This window comes from Nematostella vectensis, chromosome 2, assembly GCF_932526225.1.
Source record: "Nematostella vectensis chromosome 2, jaNemVect1.1, whole genome shotgun sequence".
Classification (NCBI taxonomy): Eukaryota; Metazoa; Cnidaria; class Anthozoa; order Actiniaria; family Edwardsiidae; genus Nematostella; species Nematostella vectensis.
Window position 1 is genome coordinate 21,256,192 of NC_064035.1, and position 25,925 is coordinate 21,282,116.

Sequence of the window (25,925 nt, forward strand, 5' to 3'; positions counted from 1 at the left end):
CATGCTAATACCACCATAGGAACCTTTCTCCTACATGCTAATACGACCATAGGAACCTTTCTCCTACATGCTAATACGACCATAGGAACCTTTCTCCTACATGCTAATACCACCATAGGAACCTTTCTCCTACATGCTAATACGACCATAGGAACCTTTCTCCTACATGCTAATACCACCATAGGAACCTTTCTCCTACATGCTAATACGACCATAGGAACCTTTCTCCTACATGCTAATACGACCATAGGAACCTTTCTCCTACATGCTAATACCACCATAGGAACCTTTCTCCTACTATACATGCTCGTACAGCAACAAGAACAGAAAAACAGACAGCACAGGCATCCTGTCAGTGCCATAGCCATGAAAATAATCTTCTGAAAACTCTTATACTTTTTTATAAAAATGATATAAGTTGGTGAATTAATAAAATCCAGGTTCTATTTGAATCTTTCTTTTCACTAATTGTAAACATTATACCTTTCTTATTCCAGTGACTTTTCTCCACTATTTAAAGCAAATTTCCCACCAAGATTGTGCATGTACAAGATATACTTGTTTTTGTGTCAGTGTCAACTCCCTTTACGGCTTATTGCTTTCTTGTTGTTAAACGTTCCAGGACATACATTTGCAATGGGTACAGAGACATTCATACCACGATTTGAATGGGACACTAAGAACATGGTAAACTGGAGAGAACAAGTTTTTGATGATTTTTTTTTTACTGATGTATTTGTCTGACACAAGTTGTGATATTTTGTAGGTTTTCCCTGCCGTTACTCATGGACGGACCTCATACCGAACATTGCTGCTGGAGAATAAGGGGGCAAACCCAATTCATTTTGCATTTGAAGACGATCCAAATAGGTAAATGATACTTCTTTCCAGGAACACAGGTCACAATTATTGAGAAATACCATGATCACCTCAAATTCTTTTGTTTTCTAAGGGAAGTTTAATGCTGTCATTAACAAAATTCCCTTTAAATATGTAGATTTCCATCATGCATTCATGATTTGTATTCCTAAAATTACTGGTAGAAGAGAGAAGTGAAGTATATAAAGTATTCTTTGTATTTCTAAAAATCAACTAATAATCCCATGGAAAGGCAGGAAAATTTAATCATTGTGACGGGTATCTTGTGGTGGTGAGCTGTGGCCCGGTTGCCATGGTTCTCTGGGTAGCGCTTGGTCGGGCGACCAGTACGCGCTTCTATACCTAACCCCAATGTCCATGTTAATGTTCAATTTTAATAAGTCCATGTTTTTTTTCATTTTCAGCCGCAAAATTTTGACCCACCCACTCACGCCACCCCAATACCCCTCCACCCACCCCACCCCACCCCAATACCCTTTCACTTTCCCCACCTCAATACCCTCCACCACACCCACCCCAATACCCTTCTATCCATGCACACGCTTTTCTGTAAGTTCTGTTGTTCTCAACAACTAAGCAGTGTTGTCAAAATGTTATTTTTGAATACTCCATTTGTCATTATTCATTGGTTGCTGTTTTGTTTTTCAGGATATTCTCTTGTTTGCCCAGGACAGGACTTCTCACAGATCAATACCAGGTAATTTGTGATTTGGGAATTGTGGGTGGTGCTGTCTCTTATTTTTCCTTACGTAATGGAAAACCTTTGGGTGGGCAGGAACGACTCTTGAACACGACCTTACATTGTTCTCTTATACGATCCTTATGACCTTACCTTGTTCTCTTATACGATCCTTATGACCTTACCTTGTTCTTTATACGATCCTTATGACCTTACCTTGTTCTCTTATACGATCCTTATGCATGAGGTCTGACAACAGATCGCTGTTTGTGTTTATATGAACACTTGTAATCCTGTGAAAACCTCTCTAAATCAGTGCTACAATTTTATGCTAAAAACTGTTTATCTCATTAACAGTTAATGATGTTCAGAATGACGCCTCCTGAACCCCGCTCGTTCACGTTTACCGTCAAATGTCGATTAAATGATGCCGACAAGTTTACAGAGGTTAGCAAAAACAAATATCAAATAAACACCTAATACCCAAAGAGACTCCTCGCCTTACTTACAAAAATGAGATAATAGTACAATACGTTCAGCCAGAGATTTTGTCAAATTCTAAAAACATACCGTGGCTCAAATATTGGAAATATATAGTTTCACTAAAAGCGATGCAGTGTATACATGAAGAATCAAACTATGTCCATGATAGCGATTTAAAATACTAGTGTTATTTATCATTTTGTGTAATTTTTTTTTAATACTTTATTGGTTTCATAATCTTACATACAACACAGGCTTACCAACCTCTCAGTCAGTCTCCAGTCAATCCCAGAACTAGGAATGCGGAATCCCTTAACTGCTCAAACGTTAGAAATACCGCTTATTCTGAATAAATACACATCACAAAGCAATAAGAGTTTATGGTGACCTTTATTCTAGGATATAAGACAATTATAGGACAATTATACAGGAGGTGATCAATTGCTAGTTATACTGGGATTGACCGGAGACAGACTGAGAGGTTGGTAAGCTTGTGCATACAATAGCTGGTTTCTGCAATGTTACTAAATCATAAGAACATCCATACGAACGTTTTCTGCCTTAAAATGCACCAAAATAACAACTGCTCTATATAAGACTTTCTTATATAAAAGAGTGTATTGGTTCTCATAATACTTGTACATTCCGTAATATACAATAAGACTTTCTTATAAAAAAGAGTGTATTGGTTCTCGTAATACTTGTACATTCCGTAATATACCATAAGACTTTCTTATAAAAAAGAGTGTATTGGTTCTCGTAATACTTGCACATTCCGTAATATTTACCTGGCTGTGCGCAGAAATAGAACAAAACTATTTTCGATGTGTGTATCCCGTTTGTTTTTTCGTCTCTGTACTTCACTTAAACCATTTCGTGTGCAAAATGTTTTCTCAGGAATTACAACTGATAGGGTCTGCTGAATTTCCCCAAGTACAACTGGAAGGAGAGGTATGCTCGCATTTGCTGTTTTAATCGTTAATTCAGTCTGTGAAGGCAAAGAAATGCCCTTCATCTTGCCGTCCTTTGTTATCGTTCTCTACTTATGTTCAATTCTCGTCTTGAGTTTCGTGTCTAATCTTGTTATCGTTCTCTACGTTTGTTCTATTTTGTTACATTTGTACCGTCTTGTGTTAATTTCTAGTTTCGCTGAAGTATGTGTTACATTTACACCCGTTTTTCGCTATTTCTTCAGTGAACGGATAAAAATGGCCTTTTCTCTTGTGTTTTTAATTTTCCTTCATCGTGATGTATTTCATATTTTGCTCGCGGGTCGACATATGTTACATTAGCACCGTTTTTTTTTTCTCAGGGTACAGTGTACTTCAAACCCACTTGCGTTGGAACGACATCGACCCGCCCTCTATGTGTAAAGAACACCTCCCGTGTTCCCTTGTGGTAAGAAAACTGGTCATAGCATATTACCACCCGCTCTCTGTAAAGATCTGGTTCTGGCTTGTGCTGGTTGTGTTATAATTGCCTAATCACTTTTATTGATCTAGCTACCGCTGGAGGGTGTCTGGGATACACAAGAAAGTTCTTAGAATTGACGCACCATATGGTGTCATCATGCCCAACGAGTCCAAGGTGAGAAAATAAAACAAACATGTCCCACGTCACAACGGAAATCTGTATGCTCGCTTAACTAAACATCTTGTTTGTCCACTTGGCATGTTAAAGGATATTTTCTTATTTAATCTTTAGCTTAAGGCCAAACTAAAAATAATAATTTAGTACATTATAATATTTGGGCGTTTTTTAAAAATACAACTTTCTAAAGACCAACTAATAATGTGATATACCAATAGCCGACTCTGCAGCACAGTGGTTGTAAGGTACTTTGGTATACTACATTGAATATTGTATTTTGCATAAATAAACCGAAAGTCTATCTACATAACTTACCCTGTTTACAGTGTTTCTATTTACAAAAACTTTTCATTTGCATAAAATGGAATTTAGGTTATTAGATTTTCAAGTAAAGAAGCGGTTACTGTAAAAAGGCACCGTCCTTCGGGGTTCCTGTGCCTTCTTACGGGGATTACTAACCACAATGTTTCATGGCTCTGTAACCAATACAGTACATTGGTTTTTTGGCAGGTGAACACTTTGTCATTCAGCCCTGCTGAGGCGTCAAAGCATCTTATCAAGGCTAAGCTGTTCGTGAGCAGTTACCAAGGAGATACCAGGTCAGTATGGATAAGGACAGACTAGGTCAGTATGGATAAGGACAAACCAGGTCATTATGGATAAGGACAGACTAGGTCAGTATGGATAAGGACAGACTAGGTCATTATGGATAAGGACATACTAGGTCAGTATGGATAAGGACAAACCAGGTCAGTATGGATAAGGTCAAACCAGGTCATTATGGATAAGGAGATACCAGGTCATCATGGATAAGGACATACCAGGTCAGTATGGATAAGGACATACCAGGTCAGTATGGATAAGGACATACCAGGTCAGTATGGATAAGGACATACCAGGTCAGTATGGATAAGGACAGACTAGGTCAGTATGGATAAGGACAAACCAGGTCATTATGGATAAGGAGATACCAGGTCAGTATGGATAAGGACAGAATAGGTCAGCATGGATAAGGACAGACTAGGTCATTATGGATAAGGACAGACCAGGTCAGTATGGATAAGGACAGACTAGGTCAGTATGGATAAGGACATACTAGGTCAGTATGGATAAGGCCAGACCAGGTCATTATGGATAAGGAGATACCAGGTCAGTATAGATAAGGACATACAAGGTCAGCATGGATAAGGACAGACTAGGTCAGTATGGATAAGGACAGACTAGGTCAGTATGGATAAGGACATACCAGGTCATTATGGATAAGGACAGACTAGGTCAGTATGGATTAGGACATACTAGGTCAGTATGGATAAGGACATACTAGGTCAGTATGGATAAGGACAGATCAGGTCATGATGGATAAGGACATATTAGGTCAGTATGGATAAGGACAGACTAGGTCAGTATGGATAAGGACAGATCAGGTCATTATGGATAAGGCCAGACTAGGTCAGTATGGATAAGGACATACTAGGTCAGTATGGATAAGGACAGATCAGGTCATTATGGATAAGGACATACTAGGTCAGCATGGATAAGGACATACTAGGTCAGCATGGATAAGGACATACTAGGTCATTATGGATAAGGACATACCAGGTCAGTATGGATAAGGACATACCAGGTCAGTATGGATAAGGACAGACTAGGTCAGTATGGATAAGGACAGACTAGGTCAGTATGGATAAGGACAGACTAGGTCAGTATGGATAAGGACATACTAGGTCAGTATGGATAAGGACAGACTAGGTCAGTATGGATAAGGAGATACCAGGTCAGTATGGATAAGGACAGATCAGGTCAGTATGGATAAGGACAGACTAGGTCAGTATGGATAAGGACAGATCAGGTCAGTACGGAGAAGGACAAACCATGTCAGTACGGAGAAGGACAAACTAGGTCAGTATGGATAAGGACATACCAGGTCAGTATGGATAAGGACAGATCAGGTCAGTATGGATAAGGACAGATCAGGTCAGTACGAAGAAGGACAAACCATGTCAGTACGGAGAAGGACAAACTAGGTCAGTATGGATAAGGACATACCAGGTCATTATGGATAAGGACAGACCAGGTCAGTATGGATAAGGACAGACTAGGTCAGTATGGATAAGGACAGACTAGGTCAGTATGGATAAGGACAGACCAGGTCAGCATGGATAAGAACAAACTAGGTCAGTATGGATAAGGACAGACTAGGTCAGTACGGAGAAGGACAAACTAGGTCAGTATGGATAAGGACAGACTAGGTCAGTATGGATAAGGACAGACTAGGTCAGTATGGATAAGGACAGACTAGGTCAGTATGGATAAGGAGATACCAGGTCAGTATGGATAAGGACAAACCAGGTCAGTATGGATAAGGACAGACTAGGTCAGTATGGATAAGGACATACTAGGTCAGTATGGATAAGGACAGACTAGGTCAGTATGGATAAGGACAAACCAGATCATTATGGATAAGGACAGACTAGGTCAGTATGGATAAGGACAAACTAGGTCAGTATGGATAAGGACAGACTAGGTCAGTATGGATAAGGACATACTAGGTCAGTATGGATAAGGACAGACCAGGTCAGTATGGATAAGGACATACTAGGTCATTATGGATAAGGACATACTAGGTCAGTATGGATAAGGACAGATCAGGTCAGTATGGATAAGGACAGATCAGGTCAGTACGGAGAAGGACAAACCATGTCAGTACGGAGAAGGACAAACTAGGTCAGTATGGATAAGGACATACCAGGTCATTATGGATAAGGACAGACCAGGTCAGTATGGATAAGGACAGACTAGGTCAGTATGGATAAGGACAGACTAGGTCAGCATGGATAAGGACATACTAGGTCAGTATGGATAACGACATACTAGGTCAGTACGGAGAAGGACAAACTAGGTCAGTATGGATAAGGACATACCAGGTCATTATGGATAAGGACAGACCAGGTCAGTATGGATAAGGACAGACTAGGTCAGTATGGATAAGGACAGACTAGGTCAGCATGGATAAGGACATACTAGGTCAGTATGGATAACGACATACTAGGTCAGTATGGATAAGGACAGACCAGGTCAGCATGGATAAGGACAGACTAGGTCAGTATGGATAAGGACAGACTAGGTCAGTATGGATAAGGACAGACTAGGTCAGTATGGATAAGGACAGACTAGGTCAGTATGGATAAGGACAGACTAGGTCAGTATGGATAAGGACAAACCAGGTCAGTATGGATAAGGACAAACTAGGTCAGTATGGATAAGGACATACCAGGTCATTATGGATAAGGACAGACTAGGTCAGTATGGATAAGGACAGACCAGGTCAGTATGGAAAAAGACAGACCAGGCCAGTATGGATAACAAACAACATAATTACCAAAGGAAAGAACAGCAACAATAACAACAACGATGACCACAACAACAAGAACACAGTATACACCTAGCTCTAGAAGAAGCATCAACCATGGTAAACAATAAATTACAAACAACATAACAGAGAAGCACAGTAAGGACGATAGGGATAACATCGGCAGCAACAGCAGCAGAGACAGCAACTAAAAAATACTTTAACAGCAACTCTTGTGATATGGCGTTAGGGTGTGTGTGATTATACTTTAACGGCAACTCTTGTGATATGGCTTTAGGGGTGTGTGTTTCACAGTGCTCTCATCTCTGATTTCATGTTTTATTGTGTATTGACAGTGTCGCTGCTGATGAGACAAAATACCTTGTTAGGGTAATCGGCGAAGGAGCGATTGGAGAACTGGTGGTACGTTAGATTACGCTAATATAAACTCACCTTAGCCGTAGCACCCATGCATTTACTTACCTTGGCAGGATAGTTTTTTTACGGAATGCATTGTAATATTGATAGTGATACAAATTTATATGTGCATTTGGTGTGTGCATAATATTGAAACACTTTCATTAACAGTGCTTAGATGCGAGCGTAGACCTCGGAGACATCGTGGTGGGGTCTTCAACATCTAAAGACCTAACACTGCAGAACAACAGCAATTGCACTCTCCATTACCGCCTGACCATTGACCAGGACATCAAGGGACCGTATGATGACGAAAATACTATCCGCGACATCCTGGGTAGGGCAGAACAGCCAGCGAATATAGAAACTTCTGTTTCGCTTGTTTGGGCCTATCCCCACTTTTGTTTTGCTTGTGTTTGACTGATTCCAACTTATGTTTAGCTTGCATTTTCACTTGTTCTTACGTGCTAGTAAGAACGAACCTTAACAATGCAGCTTAAAATTTCACTTCATGTCATTCTGTTAAGCTACATCATCCAACCTTGTAACTATACCGCCCTGTTCCGTTCGCCACATCGCCTTATTTAGCTGTGATGCATTGCAGCCATGGAGTTGAGTTCGTATGATGGAGTGATCGCAGCCCGCACTTCCAAGAAAATAACCGCCACAGCTTTCCCAGCCCGCCGGGTCAACTACACCTACACAGTCAACTACGAGCTCATCTCAACATCAGGTTTGTTGCTTTCATAACACAGGAAACCCCAAGTAGCCTCTGTGTGGAGCGTGGGGACAGAATCTCAGGCGTGCTCCTAGAGAGGTCCTAACGGAAGAGGGTATTTCTTTCTATCTAACTATTTCTATCAACTATGGATAGTCAAAATACTATTAAACAGCAGAAATGAAGAAAAGAATCCGCTATGATTTTGTTTTTCTGACAATACAATATACAAAGTCACATTCTTGAGCTTGAATGCTAAATATGTAAAAGCAAATGCTGGTATTTAGCTTCTGTCTTGAGACTTGTTTCTGTTCATAGACAACGGGGCTAAGCAACTGACCCGCACTAAAACACTGCTGGCTCAATTGCAGTGCCAGGGAGTGTACCCAACACTTGCCATGACGGATGTCAGGGGACTGGGTTCTAACAAAGGCTGCAGCAAGACTAAGCTCTGGAGTCTGTTCTCATTTGACAGGTGACAAGCGTGGTGATGTTGTCATGGTGATGTTACAATGTCCTTAAAGCATAATGCGGTCAATATGCATTTCTGTTATATTGGTTCTCGAGATAAGTTTCCCTGGAATCCCTTTATACATTTATTCTAATTTTACCTAATTTTCTATTTTAAGAAATTGAGACTTGAAATGTCGAGCCGACAGTTATTTTTGATAATTTGCGCTGTTGAGTTTTGATTAATTCTTATTTGATGTTGCAATGATTTTAGTTTAAATGAGTGTCTGGATTCAGACCCATCTCCACCTGAGCTTATGTACGTCGCCGCCACGAGACACAGGTAAGAGTACTCTGTCTTCCACTTTAATCATTCTCTTTTTTAACATGCGCACCTTTGATGTGTTTGAACAAATGCTAAATCATCCAAGGACAACGTCTCTACTCCTCCTCTGTGCTGATGTTATTCTAACACCATCTGTCTAATATCATATTAAGACCCATGTGACTTCTTCGCCTCTTGCTTTTGAGAGCCACACCCCTCAAGAGCGATCTTCTTCCCATTGCTGTTGTTATAACAAATGACCCAAACATGTCCCTATTTTGCCAACCTAAGCTACAGCTCCTTAAAAGATTGATTTTTTTCCAGCACCAAGCGGCGAATCCCTGTCTACACGCGCGCAATCATGGACTTTAACTTTGGAGCGGCGCCGGTTGACTCCGAGCCTGCCATAGTGTACATGAACCTAGAAAACACTGGCACTGTGCCTTCAGAATGGTAAGAGAACACTGACATGGTTAGATAACACTGGCACTGTGCCTTCAGAATGGTAAGAGAACACTGACATGGTTAGAAAACACTGGCACTGTGCCTTCAGAATGGTAAGAGAACACTGACATGGTTAGAAAACACTGGCACTGTGCCTTCAGAATGGTAAGAGAACACTGACATGGTTAGAAAACACTGGCACTGTGCCTTCAGAATGGTAAGAAAACACGGGCACTGTGCCTTCAGAATGGTAAGAGAACACTGACACTGTGCCTTCAGAATGGTAAGAGAACACTGACATGGTTAGAAAACACTGGCACTGTGCCTTCAGAATGGTAAGAGAACACTGACATGGTTAGATAACACTGGCACTGTGCCTTCAGAGTGGTAAGAGAACACTGTCATGGTTAGAAAACACTGGTACTGTGCCTTCAGAATGGTAAGAGAACACTGACATGGTTAGAAAACACGAGCACTGTGCCTTCAGAATGGTAAGAGAACACTGACATGGTTAGAAAACACTGGCACTGTGCCTTCAGAATGGTAAGAGAACACTGACATGGTTAGAAAACACTGGCACCGTGCCTTCAGAATGGTAAGAGAACACTGACATGGTTAGATAACACTGGCACTGTGCCTTCAGAATGGTAAGAGAACACTGACATGGTTAGAAAACACTGGTACTGTGCCTTCAGAATGGTAAGAGAACACTGACATGGTTAGAAAACACGAGCACTGTGCCTTCAGAATGGTAAGAGAACACTGACATGGTTAGATAACACTGGCACTGTGCCTTCAGAATGGTAAGAAAACACGGGCACTGTGCCTTCAGAATGGTAAGAGAACACTGACACTGTGCCTTCAGAATGGTAAGAGAACACTGACATGGTTAGAAAACACTGGCACTGTGCCTTCAGAATGGTAAGAGAACACGGGCACTGAGCCTTCAGAATGGTAAGAGAACACGGGCACTGTGCCTTCAGAATGGTAAGAGAACACTGACATGGTTAGAAAACACTGGCACTGTGCCTTCAGAATGAGAAGAGAACAATGGACAATTTTGCGGATTTTGATTTATTACAGTGGAACACACATTGCCCGAGATCGGTTCAAATAATTTTTTTTTAGTTTTCCATTCATATGCAAAGGCTAGGGTTGTGTCCTATGTTAATATGTCTTGTTTTCCTTTGTTTGCCTTCAGGGCATTCCTCTTCCCAAGTGACCTGCAGTTGGAGCTAGAGTACTGGGCTGAGACGGGCGAGTATGACGCCGATGAGTTACATGAGGTAATGCGTGCACTAATTTTTACATCGTGTAAAGTAAGGGATAATTTACGAGTTGCTTGATACAAGTAGGATATTTACGAGATTCAGAACTAGTAGAATGCTATATGACACTGTGGCGAGGAGCTATCTGATTCAGGAGTTATTCAAGGGAGTGGAGGACTTCATTAACGGGTAACGTGGGGTTAGGCGCTAATAAAATCCTAAACTACGCAGAAGCGTAAAAAAAAACATCGACAAGAAGTGACATGTGATTTGAGCTAAAAAGGTTAAGAACAGGTAAACTAGTTAACGAAGCAATAGGCATTATATACACCATGGGCTTAGTATTTTGCTTGTTCGATGTTGCGTCAGGACGCATCGTGTGAGTATTGACGATGTTGCGTCATCACGCATCTTGTGAGTATTGACGATGTTGCGTCAGCACGCATCTCGTGAGTATTGACGATGTTGTGTCATCACGCATCTTGTGAGTATTGACGATGTTGCGTCAGCACGCATCGTGTGAGTATTGACGATGTTGCGTCAGCACGCATCTTGTGAGTAGTGACAACATTGCGTCAGCACGCATCTTGTGAGTATTGACAACATTGCGTCAGCATGCATCTTGTGAGTATTGACGATGTTGCGTCAGCAAGCATCTTGTGAGTATTGACGATGTTGCGTCAGCAAGCATCTTGTGAGTATTGACGATGTTGTGTCATCACGCATCTTGTGAGTATTGACGATGTTGCGTCAGCACGCATCTTGTGAGTATTGACGATGTTGCGTCAGCACGCATCTTGTGAGTAGTGACGATGTTGCGTCAGCACGCATCTTGTGAGTATTGACGATGTTGCGTCAGCACGCATCTTGTGAGTATTGACGATGTTGTGTCATCACGCATCTTGTGAGTATTGACGATGTTGCGTCAGCACGCGTCGTGTGAGTATTGACGATGTTGCGTCAGCACGCATCTTGTGAGTATTCACGATGTTGTGTCATCACGCATCTTGTGAGTATTGACGATGTTGCGTCAGCACGCATCTTGTGAGTATTGACGATGTTGCGTCAGCAAGCATCTTGTGAGTATTGACGATGTTGTGTCATCACGCATCTTGTGAGTATTGACGATGTTGCGTCAGCACGCATCTTGTGAGTAGTGACGATGTTGCGTCAGCACGCATCTTGTGAGTATTGACGATGTTGTGTCAGCACGCATCTTGTGAGTAGTGACGATGTTGCGTCAGCACGCATCTTGTGAGTATTGACGATGTTGCGTCAGCACGCATCTCGTGAGTATTCACGTTGTTGCGTCAGCACGCATCTTGTGAGTATTGACGATGTTGCGTCAGCACGCATCTCGTGAGTATTCACGATGTTGCATCAGCACGCATCTTGTGAGTATTGACGATGTTGCGTCAGCACGCATCTTGTGAGTATTGACGATGTTGTGTCATCACGCATCTTGTGAGTATTGACGATGTTGCGTCAGCACGCGTCGTGTGAGTATTGACGATGTTGCGTCAGCACGCATCTTGTGAGTATTCACGATGTTGTGTCATCACGCATCTTGTGAGTATTGACGATGTTGCGTCAGCACGCATCTTGTGAGTATTGACGATGTTGCGTCAGCACGCATCTTGTGAGTATTGACGATGTTGCGTCAGCACGCATCTCGTGAGTATTCACGATGTTGTGTCATCACGCATCTTGTGGGTATTGACGATGTTGTGTCATCACGCATCTTGTGAGTATTGACGATGTTGCGTCAGCAAGCATCTTGTGAGTATTGACGATGTTGCGTCAGCACGCATCTTGTGAGTATTCACGATGTTGTGTCATCACGCATCTTGTGAGTATTGACGATGGCGTCCAGTTGACGTGTGAGTGACGTGTCGATGTTGTGTCATCACGCATCTTGTGAGTATTGACGATGGCGTCCAGTTGACGTGTGAGTGACGTGTCGATGTTGTGTCAGCACGCATCTTGTGAGTATTGACGATGGCGTCCAGTTGACGTGTGAGTGATGTGTCGATGTTGTGTCATCACGCATCTTGTGAGTATTGACGATGGCGTCCAGTTGACGTGTGAGTGATGTGTCGATGTTGTGTCATCACGCATCTTGTGAGTATTGACGATGGCGTCCAGTTGACGTGTGAGTGACGTGTCGATGGCGTCCAGTTGACGTGTGAGTGATGTGTCGATGGCGTCCAGTTGACGTGTGAGTGACGTGTCGATGTTGTGTGCCTACAGATGCAAGTCATGGACAGCAAGCTGTTTACCGTGGAACCCCGCAAAGGGACTCTCGCCCCAGGCTGCTGTCAGACCATCACATGCACTTACAGGTATGGATGTGCTTTGTGTGACACGCACTACCATGGCAACCCAAAACGCAAAGAACTATCGAGTAAGGCCCATGCACTTGATATGGACTTCTCTAGGCAACAAGCGTGGCAATGGAATGACGTAGTGCGCATGACGGATACCTATTTATGAAGTTCATGGAATTCAAACTGTATTTTCTCTAACGTTGTCACGGTGACCACGACAACATACGTCACGTTCTCAGTGGCTGTGCTGTAGCCAGCCTTCTTTGGGCTACTGGATGCATAGCAATCCACTTCAATCTTTTGCGCAAATATTATTCATCCAGTTGGAAGAACCATGTGCCATTGCATCATTTTCATCTCTTAAAAATGTTTGGTAAAATGTTTGGTATTCAGACGGTGAAGAACGAATGACTTGTTTCTGGAAATTAAAAATGTTGGCATTCCGCTAACTTGAGGTACTCTACTTTGTAGCTCCCTATATAACTCCCTATAATTCTGACCATCCTCTAGACATCTTTTCACTGGGTTAAACAAGCTACCGGTGATTTTCAAAGTGACTCGTGGTCGCGAAATTCTCCTGAATTTTATCGGCGTGACGGTTGACCCAGAGGCATATTATGTGCACTTCGCCAGCACTAAGCACATGTTTGAGCCGGTCCCTGTGGGCGGAAACTCGCCACCAGTCCAGATATACGAGCTGCACAACGGTGGTGCCAAGACAGTCAGCTACGAGCTCGACCTTGAGCCGCTTCACAAGATACAACAGGTACTTCTACTCAACTTTCATTATGCTTCTGTTAGAAACATTAAGTGTATTATTATTGTATGATTAAGTGTATTATTGTAACTACAATCATGGAGAATTATTGTAACTACAATCATGGAGAATTTGTTTTGTGACAAAAGCCGAAAACACTCATTTTTTTACATCAATCTTCAGCTTACTTGCAATTATTTAAAAAGTGAAACCCCTCCCCCTCCTAACAATGTTGATATGACCAAAGAATGTGCCGCAATTCCATTGTCACCAAAACATCCAATAGTTATCGTTGGGGGAGGGGAGTGGAGGAAGACTGGGTGCGAAAATTTCTTATGTGAACGCCTTTGTCCCAATGTAAATTGTCCATGATTGTACCTTCGCTTGTCGAAGATATGCCAGCTTACTAGAAGCTTGTGTTCGTCAGTTATAATAATATGACATGAAGCTCTTAATTGTTGGCTTATAGCCTTTAAAATAAACGTTGTCGGTGCCAAAGGGTAAAGACAAAAGACTTAAGAGACAAGCGGAGACCGTACAGAATCACGGGTAGAAAATTGAAAATTGAATTAGTCTAGATCGATCACAGGCTTCCCACCCGCGCCAGTGAAGGATTTCTAAGGACATACGTCGAATTCGCACAAATAAACATCTATGAGTTATATCTTTATGTTCTTATTCATGAAATAAACTGATTTTCATTGACAAATGATTTAATCAGTTTTTACTCAAACTGCTCCTTTCATACTTTTTATTCTCTACAACACTGCTAGCGAAGGTCTCTGGTGGAGGATTTCTAAGGACTTACGAATTCACACAAATAAACATTCATGAGTATATATCTTCATGCTCTAATTCATGAAATAAACTTAGCACGTTCATCTAACCGAAAATGAATAGTAATATAATATTATGCACACTTTCAGTAAATTAATAAATCTTAGAGGCGCTTTAGAAAAATCAATGTGCTCAAGCTCGTATCAAATTTAATCATAATTCTAGGACCGTAGGACCGTGATTCCTTTCGGTCTACGCTTGTCCCTCTAGTCTTTTGTCCCTTTGGCACCGACAACGTTTATTGAAAAAGCTATATATAAGCGCTATATGAATATATAATTCTTATTTCGTTAGTTTGTTTCTAATTAAGTATTCGTTGCAATGGCCTTAAGTGCCTGACAGCATGAACGCTTTACCTTCTTGTTTCAGGAGAACTACGGCTGCCGTGTGCTCGACTGCCTGAACCCATCAGGGGAGATCCCTCCTGGCTGTACTGGACTCATTCACTGGATTTTCGCACCTCTCGAGGCCAAGACCTACGTGGTATGGTGGAATGTGTTGTTTACCCACGTGGTATGGTTTAATGTGTTGTTTACCCACGTGGTATGGTGGAATGTGTTGTGTACCGACGTGGTATGATGGGATGTGTTCTTTACCCACGTGGTATGGTGGAATGTGTTTGTGTACCCACGTGGTATGGAGGAATGTGTTGTTTTCCCACGTGGTATGATGGAATGTGTTGTTTACCCACGTGGTATGGTGGAATGTGTTTGTGTACCCACGTGGTATGGAGGAATGTGTTATTTACCCACGTGGTATGGTGGAATGTGTTGTTTACGCACGTGGTATGGTGGAATGTGTTGTTTACGCACGTGGTATGGTGGAATGTGTTGTTTACGCACATGGTATGGTGGAATGTGTTGTTTACCCATGTGGTATGGTGGAATGTGTTGTTTACGAAGAAGACCTAGAACACATTCAGAAACGTGCGCTCTCCATTGCATCGCCAGCGATGCCCTACCGCGACATGTGTTAATTATGGTAAATGCTCACTATATGATAGGCGCAAGGCTTTGTGTGACAAGCTCTTTAATTCTGTGCTCTCTGATGTAGACCACAAACTACACCATCTTTTGCCACCTAGACAAGTTCTTCGTTACAACATTAGAAACAAACGACTTTTTAATCCTCCAGCCATTAAAACCAAGCGTTTCAGCAGCACTTTTATACCTTCAATGTCAAATAAATAAGTAGCTTTTAAACCTTTTATCTATTCTCTATATTTGTGAATAAGTTTTTATCAATTTCGATCATATATATATATATTTTTTACTATATTATTATTAGTATTTTACAATTGTATATTTACACAATCTACCTACCTACCTACCTACCTACCTACCTACCTACCTACCTACCTACCTACCTACCTACCTACCTACCTACCTACCTACCTACCGACCGACCGACCGACCGACCGACCGACCGACCGACCGACCGACCGACCGACCTACCAACCGACCTACCGACCGACCGACCTACCGACCTACCGACCTACCGACCTACCGACCGACCTACCGACCGACCTACCGACCGACCTACCTACCGACCTACCGACCTACCTACCTACCTACCGACCTACCGACCTACCTACCGACCTACCTACCGACCTACCTACCGACCTACCGACCTACCTACCGACCTACCTACCTACCTACCGACCTACCTACCTACCTACCGACCTACCTACCTACCGACCTACCTACCTACCTACCGACCTACCTACCTACCTACCTACCTACCGACCTACCTACCGACCTACCTACCTACCGACCTACCTACCGACCTACCTACCTACCGACCTACCTACCGACCGACCGACCTACCTACCGACCTACCGACCGACCTACCTACCGACCGACCGACCTACCTACCGACCGACCTACCTACCGACCGACCTACCTACCGACCGACCTACCGACCTATCTATCTATCTTACACACGTGGTATGGTGGAATGTGTTGTTTACCCACGTAGTATGAAGGAATGTGTTGTTTACGCTCGTGGTATGGTTAAATGTGTTGTTTACGCACGTGGTATGGTGGAATGTGTTTGCGCACGTGGTACGCTTGACAGTGGAATGTGTTGTCTTTTCTTATGATACTGGCATTGACACTTGTAATGCAGGCATATACCAAAATACTAGACGTTTTAATAAGCTTATAAACCGGCCTTAGGTTGACATTCCTGTGAGTATCATCGGTGGAGATTCGGTCCTCGTCACTTTCACAGGAGTTGGCTATGACCAGAGGATCATGGGAGATACTATGGCCATGAAAGATAGTTCTGCTGCCGGCTTGCCAACCAAGCAGGTTGTTAGTGTGCCACAACAGGTACAAAACCGTCTGCATTCCCATCCGTTAGCCATCTTTGCCTGCTGATTCTTCCATCTTTTATATTCTTCAGCTGTTTTTGTGTATCTCTTTTTGACTGCATTGCACTCTTTTTTTCTAGCTTGCAGTGTTGTCGGAGGAGCGGCTCGCATTTGGTAACGTGCCCCTATACAGTGTTTCTAGACAAGTCTTCTTCATCTCGAATTCCTCATCGGATCACGCCATCTCGTTCAGATGGATGTTAGAGGGAACACCAGCAGATCAGGTACCCTTCACTAACCCCAGGCACAAAACCCAAACACCTGCTCACCCAGCATCTGCACAGATTCACCCCTTGGCCATCCCACAGCCACACCGCTTCACCCCTTAGTCACCCAACAGGCAAACAGCTTCACCCCCTAGTCACCCAACAGGCACACAGCTTCACCCCCTAGTCACCTACAGTCACACAGCTTCACCCCTTAGTCACCTACAGTCACACAGCTTCACCCCTTAGTCACCCTACAGGCACACAGCTTCACCCCTTAGTCACCCTACAGGCACACAGCTTCACCCCTTAGTCACCCTACAGGCACACAGCTTCACCCCTTAGTCAGCCTACAGGCACGCAGCTTCGCCCCTTAGTCACCCTACAGGCACACAGCTTCACCCCTTAGTCACCCTACAGGCACATAGCTTCACCCCTTAGTTACCCTACAGGCACACAGCTTCACCCCTTAGTCACCCTACAGGTCTACAACTTCACCCCTTAGTCACCCTACAGGCACACAGCTTTACCCCTTGGTCACCCAACAGGCGCACAGCTTCACCCCTTAGTCACCCTACAGGCACACAGCTTTACCCCTTGGTCACCCAACAGGCGCACAGCTTCACCCCTTAGTCACCCTACAGGCACACAGCTTCGCCCCTTAGTCACCCTACAGGCACACAGCTTCACCCCTTAGTCACCCTACAGGCACACAGCTTCAACCCTTAGTCACCCTACAGGCACACAGCTCCACCCCATAGTCACCCAACAGGCACACAGCTTGGCCCCTTAGTCACCCACAGGTCTACAGCTTCACCCCTTAGTCACCCTACAGGCACACAGCTTCACCCCTTAGTCACCCTACAGGCACACAGCTCCACCCCTTAGTCACCCTACAGGCACACAGCTTCACCCCTTAGTCACCCTACAGGCACACAGCTTCACCCCTTGGTCACCCTACAGGCACACAGCTCCACCCCTTAGTCACCCTACAGGCACACAGCTCCACCCCTTAGTCACCCTACAGGCACACAGCTTCACCCCTTAGTCACCCTACAGGCACACAGCTTCACCCCTTAGTCACCCTACAGGTCTACAGCTTCACCCCTTAGTCAGCCTACAGGCACACCTCTTCGCCCCTTAGTCACCCAACAGGTCTACAGGTTCACCCCTTGGTCATCGTACAGGTCTACTGGTTCACCCCTTGGTCACCCTACAGGCACACAGCTTCACCCCTTAGTCACCCTACAGTCACACAGCTTCAACCCTTAGTCACCCTACAGGCACACAGCTCCACCCCTTAGTCACCCAACAGGCACACAGCTCCACCCCATAGTCACCCAACAGGCACACAGCTTGGCCCCTTAGTCACCCACAGGTCTACAGCTTCACCCCTTAGTCACCCTACAGGCACACAGCTTCACCCCTTAGTCACCCTACAGGCACACAGCTCCACCCCTTAGTCACCCTACAGGCACACAGCTTCACCCCTTAGTCACCCTACAGGCACACAGCTTCACCCCTTGGTCACCCTACAGGCACTCAGCTCCACCCCTTAGTCACCCTACAGGCACACAGCTCCACCCCTTAGTCACCCTACAGGCACACAGCTTCACCCCTTAGTCACCCTACAGGCACACAGCTTCACCCCTTAGTCACCCTACAGGTCTACAGCTTCACCCCTTAGTCAGCCTACAGGCACACCTCTTCGCCCCTTAGTCACCCAACAGGTCTACAGGTTCACCCCTTGGTCATCGTACAGGTCTACAGCTTCACCCCTTGGTCACCCTACAGGCACACAGCTTCACCCCTTAGTCACCCTACAGGTCTACTGGTTCACCCCTTAGTCACCCTACAGCCACACAGCTTCACCCCTTAGTCACCCTACAGGCACACAGTTTCACCCCTTAGTCACCCTACAGGTCTACAGCTTCACCCCTTAGTCAGCCTACAGGCACACCTCTTCGCCCCTTAGTCACCCAACAGGTCTACAGGTTCACCCCTTGGTCATCGTACAGGTCTACTGGTTCACCCCTTAGTCAGCCTACAGGCGCAGATCCTCGCCCTTATCAGCACTCCTTATCTTACCTTCTCTTTCGGTTGATAGGTGGTTCTTATTGAGCCTGATCACGGTTACCTTCACCCTGGACAATCCACACTTCTGAAGGTACCGACAAGTTTCACGTGTGCTGTCTTGTTTATGGTTATGCGGATTTAGGCAGATACATCTTGAAAGTATTGTTGAGTCTAAAATGTTACATCATCATAATGTGTTTGAACTTATTTGATCCATACATCTGGTCAAAAGCTTGATTTATTTCTTAATGACGTATAGTGTTAATAAGGTGAAGTTATACCCTCCACATGCCCAATCGAGATGTGCCGTGTTTCACCTGCAGTAATGGCCACCCACCCATCCACACCATGCCTGCCATGTGCAATTAGCTTTCTAGACAACTATGGGTTTGCCTTATTTACATATTTGTCACGAGCTAACTATTATAGTTTTCTTATTTTGCTATTTACCACATGCTTACTATTATAGATCTCTTATTTACCTATTTACCACGCGCTTACTATTGCAGATTTCTTATTTTCCTATTTACCACATGCTTGCTATTATAGATCTCTTATTTACCTATTTACCACGCGCTATCTATTATAGATCTCTTATTTACCTATTTACCACATGCTTACTATTATAGATCTCTTATTTACCTATTTACCATGCGCTTACTATTGCAGATCTCTTATTTACCTATTTACCATGCGCTTACTATTGCAGATCTCTTATTTACCTATTTACCACGTGCTTACTATTATAGATGTCTTATTTACCTATTTAACACGTGCTTACTATTATAGATCTCTTATTTACCTATTTAACACGCGCTTACTATTGCAGATCTCTTATTTACCTATTTACCACATGCTTACTATTATAGATCTCTTATTTACCTATTTACCACATGCTTACTATTATAGATCTCTTATTTACCTATTTACCACGTGCTTACTATTATAGATCTCTTATTTATCTATTTACCACGCGCTTACTATTATAGATCTCTTATTTACCTAATTACCATGCGCTTACTATTATAGATCTCTTATTTACCTATTTACCACATGCTTACTATTATAGATCTATTATTTACCTATTTACCACACGCTTACTATTATAGATCTCTTATTTTCCTATTTACCACGCGCTTACTATTATAGATCTCTTATTTACCTATTTACCACGCGCTTACTATTATCGATCTCTTATTTACCTATTTACCACGCGCTTACTATTATAGATCTCTTATTTTCCTATTTACCATGTACTTACTATTATAGATCTCTTATTTACCTATTTACCACATACTTACTATTATAGATCTCTTATTTAGCTATTTACCACATGCTTACTATTATAGATCTCTTATTTACCTATTTACCACGTGCTTACTATTAAAGATCTCTTATTTACCTATTTACCACATGCTTACTATTATAGATCTCTTGTTTACCTATTTACCACATGCTTACTATTATAGATCTCTTATTTACCTATTTACCACGCGCTTACTATTATCGATCTCTTATTTACCTTTTTACCATCCGCTTACTATTATAGATCTCTTATTTACCTATTTACCATGCGCTTACTATTGCAGATCTCTTATTTACCTATTTACCACGTGCTTACTATTATAGATCTCTTATTTACCTATTTACCACGCGCTTACTATTATAGATCTCTTATTTACCTATTTACCACATGATTACTATTATAGATCTCTTATTTACCTATTTACCACGTGCTTACTATTATAGATCTCTTATTTACCTATTTACCACATGCTTACTATTATAGATCTCTTATTTACCTATTTACCACGCGCTTACTATTATAGATCTCTTATTTACCTATTTACCACATGCTTACTATTATAGATCTCTTATTTACCTATTTACCATGCACTTACTATTATAGATCTCTTATTTACCTATTTACCACATGCTTACTATTATAGATCTCTTATTTACCTATTTACCACGCGCTTACTATTATAGATCTCTTATTTACCTATTTACCATGCGCTTACTATTGCAGATCTCTTATTTACCTATTTACCACGTGCTTACTATTATAGATCTCTTATTTACCTATTTACCACGCGCTTACTATTATAGATCTCTTATTTACCTATTTACCACATGATTACTATTATAGATCTCTTATTTACCTATTTACCACGTGCTTACTATTATAGATCTCTTATTTACCTATTTACCACATGCTTACTATTATAGATCTCTTATTTACCTATTTACCACGCGCTTACTATTATAGATCTCTTATTTACCTATTTACCACATGCTTACTATTATAGATCTCTTATTTACCTATTTACCATGCGCTTACTATTATAGATCTCTTATTTACCTATTTACCACATGCTTACTATTATAGATCTCTTATTTACCTATTTACCACGCGCTTACAATTATAGATCTCTTATTTACCTATTTGCCACATGCTTACTATTATCGATCTCTTATTTACCTATTTACCACGCGCTTACTATTATAGATCTCTTATTTACCTATTTACCACATGCTTACTATTATAGATCTCTTATTTACCTATTTACCACGCGCTTACTATTATAGATACCTTATTTACCTATTTGACACATGCTTACTATTATAGATCTCTTATTTACCTATTTACCACGCGCTTACTATTATAGATCTCTTATTTACCTATTTACCACATGCTTACTATTATAGATCTCTTATTTACCTATTTACCATGCGCTTACTATTATAGATCTCTTATTTACCTATTTACCACATGCTTACTATTATAGATCTCTTATTTACCTATTTACCACGCGCTTACAATTATAGATCTCTTATTTACCTATTTGCCACATGCTTACTATTATCGATCTCTTATTTACCTATTTACCACGCGCTTACTATTATAGATCTCTTATTTACCTATTTACCACATGCTTACTATTATAGATCTCTTATTTACCTATTTACCACGCGCTTACTATTATAGATATCTTATTTACCTATTTGACACGCGCTTACTATTGCAGATCTCTTATTTACCTATTTACCACGTGCTTACTATTATAGATGTCTTATTTACCTATTTAACACGCGCTTACTATTGCAGATCTCGTTCTTCTCCTGTGGTGCACCCTCCATGTACGACATGGACATTCTGTGTGAGGTCAGTACTAAATACTAAACTTGTAACACCGTTCGAATTCTGCTAGCAGGCTATGATCCTGTATAAATATAACGTAAATGTGGACCGACACTCGACACTCCCCTTTTCGTGGTGTTTTAATTTTCAGGCAATGCATATTCAGTGTAAATGTCTACCTCGAAACTACGCATTGCTTTGTTTTGTTTCTTCAAATCGTGAACCAGTGGAGCCTTTGACGGACTCACACTGATATCGCGCTGTCAGACATTTTATTTAAGGTGTAACCTTTTGCCAACCGACAGGGGAAGTCTGAAGGTCTTCACCATTCACTATTGTGCCATTTCAAACGCCGTACTGACAGTCATAATAAACATTGCTATAGATCGTAGATGAGACAGAAATGGCGATGTTCAACGAGCGACTTATAAAGTGGACCAACGAGCAGGAGGAACGCCAATACACATTCACCATTACAGAAGCTGACGTGACCAGACCACGGTCCGGACCACGCCTGAGATCCCTGGACTCATCCAACACCCCTCACTCCAAATCCGAGAGCGATCTTAGGCGCTACCAAGCCCTCCCCCCAATAGGCAGTCAGGAGCCCACGAACACCAGTAAACAGAGGAGGAAGTCAAGCACTCCTCCCCAGCCCTCCCCTCCTGAGTCGTTCTGGCTGCATTTAGGGGTGACCGCGAGGACGCACATGATCGCTGAGTTTCACAGAAGTTTCCCGGAAAACACCAACGAATTCATTATTGACCAGTAAGAATACCAGTTCCTTTATAAAAAAGATACCTTGCAATTGAATGACTGTTTGAATTCGTAATATAAAAAGAAATCAATCAGGCACCTAATAAGAGGCCCCAACCTCTATTAAACGGGCAACTTTCTTTACCTTCAATTCCAATTCCTTGAAAAAAAAACTACATTAAGAATCCAGGCTGCTTAATTGAGGTGTCACTGTTCTTCAGTCCGACGCCGTCTTTTTAGCCTCTTTATGTGATTGGGTTGCCTGTCATTGGTGATAAAAGTATCTATTTGACCTGTAGGCGCTACGTAGTGAATCACGAGGAGAACAAGGAGACAGGCGACCTGTCTGCTCTCGTCTCATGCACCAACAGCGAGATGAACGTCATCACAGACGTCATGTCAGTCATACTCAGGTAACCATGGCAATGTCACTACCCCATGTAGCTATAGCGACGTCATGTCAGTCATACTCAGGTAACCATGGTAATATCACTACCCCATGTAGCTATAGCGACGTCATGCCAGTCATACTCAGGTAACCATGGTAATATCACTACCCCATGTAGCTATAGCGACGTCATGCCAGTCATAATCAGGTAACCATGGTAATATCACTACCCCATGTAGCTATAGCGACATCATGCCAGTCATACTCAGGTAACCATGGTAATATCACTACCGCATGTAGCTATAGCGACGTCATGCCAGTCATACTCAGGTAACCAAGTTAATATCACTACCGCATGTAGCTATAGCTTCATTAATTATACTTTGGTAGTCATAGCAATGCCTCTGTATTACAACGAAATTTGTATGTGAGTATATGATGATTTTTCCTTGACTCAAATATAGTAATAATTTAACTTGTTGAAACTCGATTTTTTTAAACCGTTCGAATATCGTTTGAATATCGCGTAGAAAGAAAAGTTACTTTAGTCACATCTGCTTTATAAAAGTCTTTTTTTCTAGTTAATACAAAGTTGTTGAGCAAGTCTTTTCCAACTGACTTGTTGAGCAAGTCTTTTCCAACTGACTTGTTGAGCAAGTCTTTTACTACTGACTTGTTGAGCAAGTCTTTTCGTACTGACTTGTTGAGCTAGTATTTTCCTACTGACTTGTTCCTGTCGCTTGTTTCAGGGGTTTGCTGGAGGACAGTAATTTCCACGGCTCTCTTGGGGAATTGGATAACGAGCCGGTCCCATACTTTAGACAGCTTGGCGAGACCCCTTACATTTACGAACACACCCCATCCAGGGCCTCCTCGTCCTCTAGCAGCCGCAGTGAGCCTGGACATGAGTACCAAGATGAGCCTGACCAAGCCGAGTCACGTGCTCAGGAGGTAAGACAAAAGGAGAGGGGACGATAAAACACATCTCGTAACGTAGACATTATCTGATGGAACTTCCATTAAGCAGCCGGGTGGTCACTTAATAGAGGTTCCTGTGTATACATCACTTTTAACGGTCCCTAGGGTGGTCACTTAATAGAGGTTCCTGTGTATACATCACTTTGCACGGTCCCTAGGGTGGTCACTTAATAGAGGTTCCTATGTATACATCACTTTGCACGGTCCCTAGGGTGGTCACTTAATAGAGGTTCCTGTGTATACATCACTTTGCACGGTCCCTGGGGTGGTCACTTAATAGAGGTTCCTGTGTAATACATCACTTTGCACGGTCCCTAGGGTGGTCACTTAATAGAGGTTCCTGTGTATACATCACTTTGCACGGTCCCTAGGGTGGTCGCTTAATAGAGGTTCCTGTGTATACATCACTTTTCACGGTCCCTAGGGTGGTCGCCTAATAGAGCTTCCTTTGTATAGTTCCTCTGTGTTCATCATTTTTGCTCGAGTACGGACAACGTTAGAAAAGGGTGGATGGACTTAGGGGTTTTTTTTAGCTGCTGGTAAGCAGCTGTGGAGGATTAATGGGCTCTAAGTATCAATGGGCTCTAAGGATATGAAGGGCGCGAGATAGATGGCAATGACGCGTGATGTTTGTCCCTAGTCCTCGTACCAAGTCTCCCATCACGACGACCGCGCATCCAGCCGGACACACGAGATCGTGCAGCGCAGCAGTTCCGTCCTGTCAGCGGTCGATCATCTAAGAGACGAGTCTCTTGACCCCGAATGGAAGGCTTCACAGCGCAACAAAGCCAGAAGGTGCCCATCCTTTACCATACCCCTCCCAGCTAATAACCCTTACCCACCCCTTCAAAAGCGGAATGTACACCCCTCCCCTTTCTGCTAACAACCCACCCCTACAAAGGCATGATGTACGCTCCCTGCCCTCCCTGCTAACAACCATTACCCACCCCTACAAAGGCATGATGTACGCTCCCTCCCCTTTCTGCTAACAACCCTTACCCACCCCTTCAAAGGCACGATTTACGCTCCCTGCTTAGAGCCCTTATCCATCTCTTCAAGGCGAGATGTACGCCCCCCCCGCCCTTCCTACTAACGATACTTACCTACTTCTTGCAAGATACGCCCCTTGTCCCTTTAAAGTCCCTGATCAACCTCTGTTAAGCCAGAATTTACTCACAATTCAATTTTTCTGTTCCAGTTTGCCCGAGTTCACGTCGCTACTTGAGTCAGTCATTGAGAACTCGCTTCTAAACATCATGACGGAAGCCAATTATGGCGAGCTGAGCCTGACGGCGCGCCCGCGTGTTATCGCACTTCCGCCCAGCAGACTTGCCAAACGATGACAAGCGCACATTAACTGTATATAATAGAATGTCTGTAGAAAAACTTGCAGGGTTTTTTTTATTGAATTGCAAACTAGTTTGTGTGGTAAATGCCTGCAAGCATTGGATAATAAAACATTTATATTTTCCTGTCGTAAAA

The 25,925-nt window shown here is 42.7% G+C and overlaps 1 protein-coding gene across 1 annotated transcript in view; it reads left to right on the plus strand.

The window, feature by feature from the left end:
* LOC5513193 (cilia- and flagella-associated protein 65) overlaps positions 1-25,925 on the plus strand; it is a 45,096-nt gene extending 19,171 nt beyond the window's left edge. The window contains exons 21-47 of the mRNA XM_048723322.1: positions 623-687; positions 767-870; positions 1,528-1,576; positions 1,916-2,005; positions 2,939-2,992; positions 3,354-3,439; positions 3,544-3,628; positions 4,142-4,230; positions 7,337-7,403; positions 7,569-7,734; positions 8,002-8,130; positions 8,434-8,590; positions 8,840-8,908; positions 9,215-9,343; positions 10,536-10,620; positions 12,853-12,944; positions 13,440-13,695; positions 14,893-15,006; positions 16,701-16,856; positions 16,978-17,121; positions 19,211-19,270; positions 22,289-22,345; positions 22,707-23,089; positions 23,377-23,490; positions 24,215-24,416; positions 25,084-25,238; positions 25,642-25,925. Of these exons, the coding sequence (XP_048579279.1) occupies positions 623-687; positions 767-870; positions 1,528-1,576; positions 1,916-2,005; positions 2,939-2,992; positions 3,354-3,439; positions 3,544-3,628; positions 4,142-4,230; positions 7,337-7,403; positions 7,569-7,734; positions 8,002-8,130; positions 8,434-8,590; positions 8,840-8,908; positions 9,215-9,343; positions 10,536-10,620; positions 12,853-12,944; positions 13,440-13,695; positions 14,893-15,006; positions 16,701-16,856; positions 16,978-17,121; positions 19,211-19,270; positions 22,289-22,345; positions 22,707-23,089; positions 23,377-23,490; positions 24,215-24,416; positions 25,084-25,238; positions 25,642-25,786 (3,302 nt within the window). The 3' untranslated portion in view covers positions 25,787-25,925. The remainder of the gene's footprint in view (positions 1-622; positions 688-766; positions 871-1,527; positions 1,577-1,915; positions 2,006-2,938; positions 2,993-3,353; positions 3,440-3,543; positions 3,629-4,141; positions 4,231-7,336; positions 7,404-7,568; positions 7,735-8,001; positions 8,131-8,433; positions 8,591-8,839; positions 8,909-9,214; positions 9,344-10,535; positions 10,621-12,852; positions 12,945-13,439; positions 13,696-14,892; positions 15,007-16,700; positions 16,857-16,977; positions 17,122-19,210; positions 19,271-22,288; positions 22,346-22,706; positions 23,090-23,376; positions 23,491-24,214; positions 24,417-25,083; positions 25,239-25,641) is intronic.